General features: G+C 38.4%; 2 protein-coding genes across 3 annotated transcripts in view; both read left to right on the top strand.

Annotated features, from left to right (window-relative positions):
* LOC149115467 (uncharacterized) overlaps positions 1–12,774 on the top strand; it is a 309,029-nt gene that overhangs the window by 173,323 nt on the left and 122,932 nt on the right. The window lies entirely within an intron of this gene.
* LOC110050848 (adenylate cyclase type 5-like) overlaps positions 1–12,774 on the top strand; it is a 205,222-nt gene that overhangs the window by 108,529 nt on the left and 83,919 nt on the right. The window contains exon 12 of the mRNA XM_089284950.1: positions 12,023–12,107. Coding sequence (XP_089141076.1) covers positions 12,023–12,107 — 85 coding nt within the window. The remainder of the gene's footprint in view (positions 1–12,022; positions 12,108–12,774) is intronic.

Genomic DNA, 12,774 nt, shown 5'->3' with positions numbered 1-12,774 from the left:
AACACATTGTTCTGGCATGTCAACATTTGGAGATTCTTCTACATGTATGCTGGGTGATTTTTCCTCCTTCAACTTCACCTCAAGAGGGGTGACTGACTTCACTTGCTGAAGGTGTCCTAAAATTGTTCTCCCTTTCAAGGTGATGTCATGTTTTGTTGGATTATCCACGCGAATATTGACCCTACATGTGGAACCTCCTGCCACAGTCACCTGTGTCCCAGGTATCTCAAAACCACTAGGCCAAGACTGGTTTGGATCAAGTTCAAACAGTACAGGTATCTTACCAACTGGACCTACAGTAGCACGACATGAAACAATAACCGACTGTCCTCATGGAATTACAGTATCCTGCTTTCTTGACTTTACAGTAGCCAATTCCTTTGCAGGCTCAGATGGTATGAACTGAACAAGGGCCTCCACCTTTCCTTGCTCAACACCAGTCAAACTTGAAGTAAGCACGTCCACTAACAATCCATGAAGAACCACTATCAAAAAGCTTAGTAATCTCTTCAATAACATTAAATCCAACAATAGGCATACCCAAGGAATCCTTGGCGATCAAAAACGGCACTTTAACGGTGTGGTCAAAGTCATCCTCAATGAGATTAAAAGTCAGTTCCACCCAACTCTCATAGGGTAGGTCAGTTCTATTTGCTGCCTTCGAATCAAGCCCATCCATGCCCAACAACTCGGCTATGTCCTGAATGTCACACCCTGGAAGACACTGCTTCAACCAACTTTGACACTTGAGCTCCAGTATCCCAAAGGGCATCAGTCTCTAGCCCATTGAGCAAGCATTTTACAGTACACTTACACCCCACAAGACGAACTACCCGTGCATGCTCCTGTGGTGACAAATGACTCACAAAGACACCTGTCTTTTCTCTGTCTTCTCTACACTTTCACTCTTCCAAAGAGGATATGGCCTGGCAAAGTGTCTTATGTTGTCTCCACTGTTTCTGTTGACATTTCCTTGAACAATATTTAAAAGCTTTACAATTACTGCATTGCTTGAAAGAGGAGGCACCCTCTTTGCTTCCACAAAACTTGCAGACATGGTGGGATGAATCCGCTCCGGCCACACCCTGTCCCGCTGACGCAGCCTTTGTCCATTTCCCGACACCCTTCTACATCCTCTTGCAAAATGATCTGTTGAACCACATTTGAAGCAATGATCTGCGCCGAAACTGTGACTGGTTACCAGATGCATAAGGCCGGGTGGAATTTCTCTCTACTGGGGCACTGACTCTATCAAAAGCTTCTTTCAAGGACGCAAGATTTGACTGCACTGCTTCCAATGCTGTCACCAGTGTATTTGGCTTTGGCTCCTTTTTCTGGGGCTTACTACTCTCACTCTGGGGTGTTTGACTAGAACTTGTTTGGGTTTGGTTGCCTGGAGGTGAAGCAGTTTCAACTTGGTTTACCCTTGCCCCTTTCCTGCCAGCCACTCCCATCTTATTTTGGTGTTCTGCCTCTGCTGACATAATCCAATTAACCTTTTCCATAAGTTGTTCATCAGTTACAGAAGCTACTTCCAGTAAGGGGCGCAACTTAGCTCTAACTGCTTCATCTTGTAACCCCATCTCTATAACATGGGGGAATAATGCTTGGACAAGAGAAGGCTCGTACTTGATGGAACCACCAGTGGTGTTTGACACAAAATGATCTGCTGTTTTAGGTTTAAAGCTCGAACAAGGAAATCTTGAGGAGATGCACTTGCCTCCTGGTGCAAGGCAGATAGTTCCTGATACAGTTCCGTTGCTGACTTTTGCTTAAAATGAGCTTTCATAATCTGCCTTAAGCATGACAATGACAGATCCAGTATCATCTCCAAGTACGATCTCAGTTTTAAGGCTTGGACTAACTGCACGAATAACAGCTTCTACAATCTCACTCTCTTTGTAGCCTGCCTTAATCCCCGATTCTATCTGTCGCACCAAATGAACAAATGACAGCCCATCCTTAAAATTATCTCCCGCCACAACTCCATGGATCTTGAACTCTCGCCTAAGCACCTTACTAACATCAACATTTACCTTTGTTTCCACTCCTTGTGCTTTCTCAGTAGCTTTTTCTGTCGAGTTAAGGGGTTCAACCTTTACTTCCGCCGGTTTATCTTCTGTTGTGTCATCTTTGAGCGGAGGTGGTTTTCCATCAACAAATACAATTAGACCAACCAACAGCGTTTTCTTGTCATCCGCTTCGCTTACATCTTGCTCTATTTTCTCATGAATTCACTTTGAGAGTGCCAACCGCCCTAACTCTTTCGTCTCCACTTGTAAATGCTCTGCTAATTGAACCAGTGCATCCACTCCAAGACCACAGACTTTGGATTCAAGTTGCAGTTGAAGCTCCTTGATTTTGTGTTCCGCCACCATTTAATTTATTTACGAAGATGAACAACCAAAACAACTGCGCTCATGCTCATCAGCTCAGCAATTCCACACAAAACAAACTTTATGACAAAACAGCACAAGGCCAGGTTACATTTCTATTCAAAATATGGCTTGGCTTGAACTTTCCGCAGTAGCTGGCATAACACGCAATGCTATCCACAAAGCTAACATGATCAAAACACGACACGTTCAAATGTTTTGTAAAGCTAAATGAGTGTATCTTTTCCTCGCTACATTCAGGTAAATTTCCCTGAGCGATGAGTGCTGGCAGGGTCGCCAAAGGTTAGCCCTCTTTGCCACAAAAGAATAAGAGAAGATCAAACCATAAACTTGTCCAACCGTTTTATTTTCTTTTTTGGTCTCTCGACCTCGTGGTCGACTAGTTTCTACATATCACATGACTGACTGTGACTGACTGTGTGGGGGTGGGGTGACCCTTCATACGCAAATATTTTACTTACTGGGGAGGTGACAGGAAAAAATGTAACGGGTACCGTAAAAGTTTTCAGAAAAGATCAATAACTTTGCAAAATGCATGGTTACCCCTACATTTTATGTTATGAAATGGGACTGGCAAGCCTATTCAACAAGTAATTAGTTTCTGGTTGTGAGCAAAAGGTATTTAGACTGTATTTTAACTGAACCAGAGGAAGGCTGTGAGAGACACAAAAAGCGCTATTGCAACGATTTTGTTATTAAAAACATACCAAAAATGGTTTTTATGTTACTAGTTACCATGTAGTTTTAAGATCTTTATAAATGTGTTTGCTCTTCTGTATGTAAAGGCGAATTCTAAGGAAATCTGTGAAGAAATATCCTTTTCTTCTTTTTTCAGAAAAATGCTGATGTCAGCATTTTTGTTGAGATTCAAGGCTAATTATCTCGCAAAAATGCGTGGCTACCCTCATTTTTCTTTGTGGATTTCAATAGCCCTGGCAAAGATCTACTTTTTCCGCATAGTCCTAACCTGGCGCAAAAACCTTTGTATTTAGTAGGTACCATCCTTAAGCTTCTAGTTTTTAATTCCATTTATTGCAAATTATTTCTGTTATTTTGAAAGAGCCATGGCTCATTAGCAAGCAGTTTATGATTCCTTTTGGTTTATAAGGAAATACAGCGGGCAAAACTTGATTAATGAAGCTTTACAGAAGTTTTAGAGGACAAAACATTGTTTTGATTTTGAATTATTCACGCAACCCTTTTCTTCGTAGGTTTTACTTCTCAGCTCTCTTATCGTCGGCATACATTTTACGTCATTTAGAATATTGTTGTCTGCTATTGCTTGGGGCTAGTAGATGTCAACTGAAAAAAACTAGAGGACACAAATTATTATAATCTCAGGTCCATTTTTGGTTATGGGAAAAATACACTCTATGATTATTTATGAGCAATAGTTAAAATAAAAATGCTAGAACGAAGAAAATTTCAGCCCCTAGTTTCAGTTTACCAATGCATGAATAATCAAGCCCCATCCTACATACAAGATTTTCTTAATACCAAAATTTGTAATTGTAGTTTAAGAGGGTCAGACACTCTTTTGATACTACCTAATTTTAATTTAGAATGGCGTAGCTGCTAAGATGTGGAATTCATTACCTCCTTATGTTAGAGAAGCCAAGGATGTACTCACTTGTAAACGTATTTTAAATAAAGATATTTTCTAATTTGTATGGTGATTCTATATATGTCTGAATTTATGAAAACCGTGTGAAAGACGTTGCACCAAAATAGTGGGCATGTTTTTGGAAAATCGGTCAGATGGTGTACATAAATATGGCCATGTTGTACTGAGAATGCTATCTACATCGTGTACTCTTAATAGAGGCCATACCATGCCTATACAAGCCTTTGAAGTCGCTGCAAATGAGTCGAACAGCCAAACAAAGCTAAATTAGAGCATAAATTGATCATTTGATGTGCAGCACTAATCTAGACATTCTTAACCTCTGCGATTTCACCTAAATGACCTCACTATGTCTTTACTGTGGGTTAAATTAGCCAACCATGGTGACAAGAGCATTGTAAGCAGTGGAAGTGGTTATTTACTTCTATATTTCATCAAAAAAGTAGCCCCTTACGTGACATTTAATTTCAGTATCTGTCTGGATTCGCAAAAACATAGCCACAGAATTCGACTTGTCACTGATAATCTTGATTCAATTCTGTCCTAGAGCTAGCTTTCCACAAGGCTTATCGTAGCTCAAATAAAAGGAAATAACTCTCATGTGTGCCTTTTGAGGCCAGGAAGACTAATTTCCCCGTCATTTCTTTGAATCATGAATTGTACAATTTAATTAAGATGCTTTTAACACGAAATTGGAGTCAAAATCAACACAAAGCTACCGATGTCAAAGCCACGGCAGAGAACTGATCTATAGCTTTCTAAAACCTGCATCGTCCTAAATGGACTGAACAAGAGCTTCCTACATCGAGAACCGATTGAACTTCAAACAAACTAGGCCATAATTATGATAATTATGGCCAACACTCAACATGTTGTCGTTACGTCAATTATGGCCTGGAAGCCACGTAAGTAAATTTCTTCTGCACTAGCGAATCACAGACAGTTCCAATAGTTAGCTAGGCTGAGAACGCCTAAAATTGATAAAACAAGGAAATTCTACTCATGATCAGCGCTTGACCTAATGTTCTTCACTCTGCTTGTGGCCATGTTTTGCTTGCAAATAGCAATGTCCCGGATGTATTTGAATTTTGTTGAGCGTGGAACGGCCCTATCCACACTTCACAGATTTTTTCCTAAGTCTTTAATGACATCAAAGTTCAGAGCAAATAACGCCAACAGCATCTAGAAATGTCTAGTCCATTGCAGGTCTAAGCCCTAAATTGATGTGGCTAAAGATTTTTGCTGTCTAAAGCAAGCGCAACATCGCCACAGGGCAGACGGCCTACTATTACGGGGCTCAATGTCTACCTGTTTACACATCTCAGGCCTGCCTCACATACATTAATGGACAACACTTGCTAGCAAATCATTAGAGTTGTGCCTTTATCAGACTTAATGGTGTCCTCGGGCAGACTTCCTTTAGACAGCAACTACAAAATGCTAATTGCTCCATGTCAGAGTCACTGTGCGAACTGAATTCAGATGAGTGTAGCCTGGGCTAAACTTAACACAAATTGAAAAGGGGAGATAAATAATGAAAAATAAATAGATAAATAAATGAAACACGCGGCAAGAAGTTCTCCATAATATTATTTCATGCTAGGTAAGTTTTACAAGCTGCTGGCATAGCGAAAGCAAAAAAAAAAAGTTAATAAAAAAAATTCATTAAAAAAAACACTTCATTCAGTTTTTAACACGGTTTTGATAAATCCAGACATATATATAAATATATCTTTATCAAAATATTTTTATTTCTTGGATTAGTTAAGTTTAGTTTTATTACTCCTAAATGTTGCGTGGGTAAATAAAGGATTGTATTGAATTGATTGTATTGTATTGCATTGCATTGCATTGCATTGCTTTGCATTGTATTGTATTGTATTGTATTGTACTGAATTGTTACTAGCCACAGAAGCTTCTACTCTTATAGATATATAATATCTCTTTATTAGCTCCCCTCTCTTTAATTATTGAGACCTCCCCTATAGTCTCCCCAGTCACTCAAACAGGAACAAACCTTTTATTGTTAGGCAAGAGTTAAGTTTGCTTCAGAGAAAGCCTCCACCCAAATTTATTTATTTTAATTACTTGTGGTAATGTTATGTAAGCAATAATAACCATAACTGAAATTTGAGGCCCTTACCTCTCCCCACTTTAGTAAAGGAACCAAATACAACTAGCAAAATTTTGTTCCATCATTACAATAACATAAATCAGTAAATAACGATAATTTTTCATCCATGCAAATAACTGTACACAAATATAGAAATAGTTATTTTTTATAAATGATGAATGAATCAATCAGACTAGTGGGCTTCCAAATGTAATGTGGAATCTCTACTTAAAACAAATCAAACATAAGAGGTGTACAGAGTTACATTAATATTCCCATAACGAAACTATCATGTCCTTTTTATTAGCCTTTGAAAGACTATTTATTTCCTGCCATTATTTACTATTCCTTGTTAAATTTCAGACCAAAATAGTGCTACTTAAATTCCTCGAAAGATGACCTTATATGGATAATTCAAATAGGAATGTTGCTCTTGCAGTTCAATAAATAGTACTGAAAAAAAGGAGATGGAGATAGAACCATCGATAATAGTAAAGGTATGTGGTTGATGTTCTCATCAACCACAAGAAGTATCTAGAAAGTATGCATTCAAGATGTGTTGTACTACATGGTTGTATAACAGGGTAATGATGAGTCTTTTTACCCTAATGTAAAATGAATTGTAAAAGAGCAATGAAGTCAATGACATTGCAGTATTTCCTATTCATCTTGTTCATCCTGTTTCAGACTTAGAGCCCAGAATTTGGCCAGGTTTACTATCGCTGTGTGACAATTGCTATAAAAGTCCATTACAAGCTATGAAATGAAATGCCAAATGAATGCTATTACTTTTTGTAATATAGATAGGACCCTGCGCACCCTCTGATTGGTCAAAAACCCATGTTTTATCAGAGTATAAAACATAGAAAAGTGTGTTTTCTTGTTTTTCGCCACATTACCTCTTAATCATAAAGCAATTGAAGAAGCCTAAGCCGTGTATTACACTGTGATAAAACACGACAGGTATTTGACAACAGGTAACCCAAAAACACTGAACCCCCTGTCCATGGACCCCCACTATGGAGCAGGTCCGCAGACCACCCATGGTCCGGTCTACAGATTTTCCCTACAGAATCCTCTATGTACCACCCCTCAAAATGGAATAAAAATTAGTTACGGGTTGTCTAATAGATTACTCATGTCGGAAAAATTTCGAACATTACATTGTGCAAATGTAACTGACTTGGGTTCAGGCTCAGGTGCAATTTATATCACTACACATTGCCATTTCCTTTGCTGTGGCCATACAGTATATGAAAGACCAGGAGGTCTTCAGGAAGCCTCTGGGAAGCCTCTGGGAATCCTCGAAATTTGTGCTCTTTCCCCTCTGCCATTTTGTCCAGCCCTTTTTCCAGTGGGTTTGTGAACTTGTTCAAGGCTTCGCAATTTGCTCAGCAGAATTACAGATGCAAACAAGCTTAAACGACCTAAAAACACATCTTCCATAGCCAGATAGAGCCACGAATGGAAGGTAAGACTGCGGTAAGAACTTTCCTTCTTTTTGCTCGGCATCTCCTTACTCTGAAAGCAGCTTTTAGGTATTTTTACGGGGTGTTAAAAACCCAAGTCTGTCACATTTACATAGTGTAACACTCTAAGTTTCACCGACACGAGTAATCTATTAGACAACCTTTAAGTGAAATCTCTATTTATTATTTTTGCACTATTTTGGGGTGGTCTAAAGAGGGGGTCCGTATTTTTATTTTTGGCTTTGGTAGCACTTGTGCAACCAGGTGTAAATTTCTAGGCACACTTCAAATACTTGGAGCACCTACTCCAAAAGAACACTTAACGTTCCAAAAAGAGCGACTTGGGCTTTGTGTTGCAATATGGGCCTATTGTAGCAGTATTGAACACAATAAAAACAAATAAAAAAATCAGGATATTTCACACAAGAGTTAAGCTTAGATATTACCTACTGAGGTCACTTTGTTGAGCATCCTAACTATCCAATTGCTTGTTGTTTGCCTTGCCTTTGAAATTCTGTTCACGAAGATTGATTTTTTCCAACATCTGGGTATTCGTGAGAACTAGCTCGAACTTTGCTCATTTGGCTAGCTTTCAAGCCACAGAATTTGTGGACTGGCCTGTTCCGAAAACGCTGGACATTTTTGTATGTCAGACAAGGGAAAACAAAGCTTTCTTTACAAAACGCAGCATTCTGTAACTGTTGTTCGCGAAGAACGAGCACACAATTTAATTCTCATCCACAGTTTCCACACTTTCTGTTAGGACTGCCTGGCACTATGACCCCCATTTTGCAACCAAGAAAAAGAACGATCTGCATTTTCTGACTTGGGCTAGCTTTACAGAAGCCCCAGTAAAAACAGAAAGTAATAGCTTTAAGACATTTATTAGTCATCTTTAGTTCAGCATGTTATTTTATTTCAGACCTGTGTTTTTTCTTTTCAGGCTCTGCTGATTACTTTACTTGAACCAAAAGATAGTGACAAAACTATTGTTTTTTACGTCAACTTTTCCAAATCCCACTCTAGCCACGCAAATTCCTGCAACCATGATCTCTGAAATTTATATGCCTTTCTTTTCTTAGTCGCTGGCTCATCCTCATTCTCGCTGACTGATGAAGTACATGTGGGATTGTTTGAGGATGTACTCTCTGTATTTATATTTGAAGGCAAAAGGCGGCTGTTTATAAGAAGTTATTGTCATGCAAATGAGCATGTCACAAGAGAACAAAAGTAATGTTTTATGAATTTGTTGATTGCAGAATGACTTAACTGTGATATATTAACTAATTGTTAATTTACTGATTTTCTTACCTTGAAGAAAAAAAGGCCCTTAATCCAGATTGGGTTTTTTTAGACATGCTCTTGACTCCCTTGACCTTCGAACTAAAACTTTGACATGATCATTGATTGTGCCAGAAGCACGTGCTTCATTCCTTCATTTGCATGTGTCAGCAGAGTTGTTTACAACACAGAACGTAGGGAAGAAATGAACGCTTGAGTTCGGAGAATCCACTGGGAAATTATGCTTAAAGATGATGAATAGAACACACACCAATGAAAGGAAAATGGTGCAACTTTATTTTTTGGTGCCTGGTTGTGTTACATCTATGTTGATGTTTATATTTATTAATCGGAGTACGTTAGTATAGTCAGGTGAGTAAGCACTAGAGAAATCGCACTGTACTTTGGCTTTTAAGGCACAGTGGTGCGACCACACATGATTTATTAGGTGCACAGCCAAAAGTCTAGTCACATATGCGACCAGTTGGTCGCTAACTTTGGGCCCTGGGTAGTCCATGGACTGGTCCATAGGGTAGTCTGCAGACCTGGCCCATAGCGGGGGTCTGCAGACCAGGGGTCAGTGTTTACGGGTTACGCCTGTGGCTCGTGTTTTCTACATTTCCCATGTGTTCTCAAATGCCCATTGTGTCTTATCAAAGTGTAATACACAGCTTAGGCTTCTTTGTTTGTTAAATAATAATGGCCTCAAGTCAAATAATAGATGATGTCCTGAATTTCATAAAGAAGAAACTGTACTTCCTTGCTGATTATCATCGCTTGTGTGTTACACATGTACAGGCCCGGATCGATGAGGTGAATTAATGAATCTAACCATGAAACACAAACTGACAATCTTATAAGCTGTGTGACATTTGGTAACCATGACTGTCACCCAAATGGGATCAAAATGCAGGTGAATAATCAATTCAATGCCTATATCTTAGATTGTTGGAAACGGAGTTGATCAGAGTTATCTGCAGTGTGTTTGCTTTCTTAAAATCCTGTCCAGCTAGGCCTGAGTCGACTAAACAGGGATGTGCCCTATTTCTGGTGACTTCCAAATTATTTTTATTTTTATCTTAACATTTTTTATCAATTGAATTTCAGGGGCAGCAGTTAATGTTACATCTGTTGGATTATTCCTGGCTACCCATAATAGTTATTTAATAAAAAAAAACAATTAGTTATTATTTTAAACAATGATACAGTCAAATGAATGACAATGATGACTCAAGAACTTCAATGATAAATGCTTCGGGTGCAGGGTGGATTTTCTTCGTAAACTGACTTCATCAGACAAGAAGCTTCCTTTGAAAACCAAGCTTGCACACTTTTGACTTTATTAATGGATAACTGATGTACAGGTAGCTCACTATCACAGCTTCAACCAACTCAACTTAGATATTGACATAGTCATTAAGACTGTCTCGTATTCATTAAAATATAAATATAAAACATATTGTTACAAATAATACCACTACAACCAGGATTAATAGACACTGAAATGGTGTGTTGAAAAATTTCCACCACCAGAAATCAAGACTGTTAATAAACTGTCAGACTACCTAATATCTTTGTTGTGAAACTTCTTCACTGCCATCTTGGAATTATGATCAGGTTAAACTTTTATTAAATTGGAGTTTTTTGAGGAAATGGTTAATAGCCAATCTGAACAGAACTTGCCATCTAGCATTTTTGCTTACCATTTGCTCAAATTGTTGACAAGCTGATTTTTCTGTGTAAATGATAAACAACCCACATTTCTGGAATGCTGTGAACAAGACATTGTGCATTTGAATATCATGACATGATAATATGTATTTAATGGACCACAAGTGGCACAAGCCTCAATAAAAACCCAAGAGAAAATAGCTTCAGGGCTCCTATTGATAGCAGAGGTGCTTTGTAAGCTCCCTGAAGGGACTACCCTGAAATTTTTACCCTTGGATTTTTACTTTTAAAAAAAGGTGTCTATCTATTTATCTGCTTCACACCGTGCATTCCACTAAAATAACAAAATAGGCTACATATAATGCATATGATATAGAATATTCACCATTAATTTTGACCTGTGTTTTTTGTAACATGGTACATGTATAAAACAGTTACAAAAGCTTTCTCAAGGTCAGTTCTGACAAATGTTGCACTAATCACTTGCATTTTCTTTGAATAAATTACCATACATAAACTGTAACAAGCAAACAGTGAAAATAAGGCTTTCACTTCATATTGACAACACAACATTTAATTTGCTGAACAATGAACACAAATGCTTGATAACAGAACACAGAACAATGCTATATTGTCCTAATCTATTGTACAGCAAATGATTCATTTACCCAATCAACCAGTCAATGGTAAGCCTGCTGATAGCTAAGATACATGTCAGGTAGAAGCTTGACGCTTATTGATGTGCCATGAACATTAATAAACACTATAATACACAGTAAACACTTAATCATTTCATGCTAAGAGCATGAATGAGTTGGCTCATAGAGCCCTTTGATTCATCCTTTTGGCTGACAGTATGGCCCAACCCTGGGAAGAGTTATTCATTTCAACAACTGTTTATTGTACTGAAAAAAACATAACGGGTGACTTGCTAGCTTCGGCAGCTTATAAACTGGCCTTGTTCCCAGGGCTTTTCCCTCACTGGAGGTAGGGTGGGAAAAGGTGGTGCCTATACGTGATGAGAAAACTAGGAAACTGGTTAAAGGTAAGAGGATTTTTATCCATTACAAGAGCTCTCACTTCACTCCATGCTTTTTGTTTTGTATTCACCCACCAGAAGGTTGAACAAATGCAGTTTTCCTTCCGTGAATAGTAAGCAAGTTGCGAATAACTTCACCCTCAAACTACCAAAATGACCAAAATGCAGGGATGTATAATGCATACGTGCTTGAGATAAATAAACACGCTAGATGGATGCAACTTTAGTGAGTGTGACCAATAAAAAAGGGATCTAAATGCGGTATTGCGGTATTGGGTGCCCCACAATGTCCCCCTCAATAAACCGAGGACTACTAAACAGCAATATTTTTCTTGGATTCCAGTGCCTACAGAGAACAATGTTTATGTTTAGATTACTTAGGTATTTCTAAATCTACTGATAAATTATTGTTGGTTTGTTTATTCTCAGAACGTATGTGACCATGGCTCTTTTTGCTTGCACCTTTCTTGTTGGTGGTGTTGTTTTCTTGTTAGTTGTAGCTGAGAAGTGTGTGGTAAGTAAATATTGTGTAGCTCGAAAAATACTTGAATTCCAGCTTGCCCTTTGGGCAAGTAACTCTGAAATGTTGCTTGCCTGGGGGACTTCCCTGCTTGCCCAGGTTTTCAAACTCATTAATAATACATGAACCCCAAAATGGGTCATTCTCTGGCATATTTGAATGTGAGAAACCTGTCTGACCTGCTTGGAATCTTCTTAGTGTTGATCACTTTCATGGTTATGTAATGGCTTGCTATTTCCTGAATTATGCACTGGGTATTCTTGAATCAATGTTTTCAATCCGTCAAAGGTTGTGTTCGACTCCTCGAAAGTTGAACTGCCTCTTGCAGCACGTGAAATTAAAAAGCAAGTAGAATAAAAATTATTTGACTTCTCCCGTTCAGTTTCAAGTTTCTCTAGTGTAGTGTAGATGCTGCCTTATATTTCTACCAGAAAACTTGTATGTTTTGCCAAAGATTGTCACAGGGACCTAGTTATTTAGTTGTTGACAGTGGCTTCTTTTTTCGTGGTAGAAATATACGGCTTCTTTTCCTATTCAGCTTCTACAGTTGTGATACAATTATGTTGAGTTTGATTTTATACAGCGAAACTGGTAAATAAATTTTTAGTCATGGAAGGAAATTTGCTCGAGGCAAATTTTGATCCCATGCTAGGTAACCATT

The sequence above is a fragment of the Orbicella faveolata genome, unplaced genomic scaffold (genome assembly GCF_042242905.1).
Source record: "Orbicella faveolata isolate gen_17 unplaced genomic scaffold, um_ofav_v1 contig_13, whole genome shotgun sequence".
Taxonomy (NCBI): Eukaryota; Metazoa; Cnidaria; class Anthozoa; order Scleractinia; family Merulinidae; genus Orbicella; species Orbicella faveolata.
The sequence above is the reverse complement of the archived record's forward strand: the minus strand, read 5'-3'. Positions and strand labels throughout refer to the sequence as shown.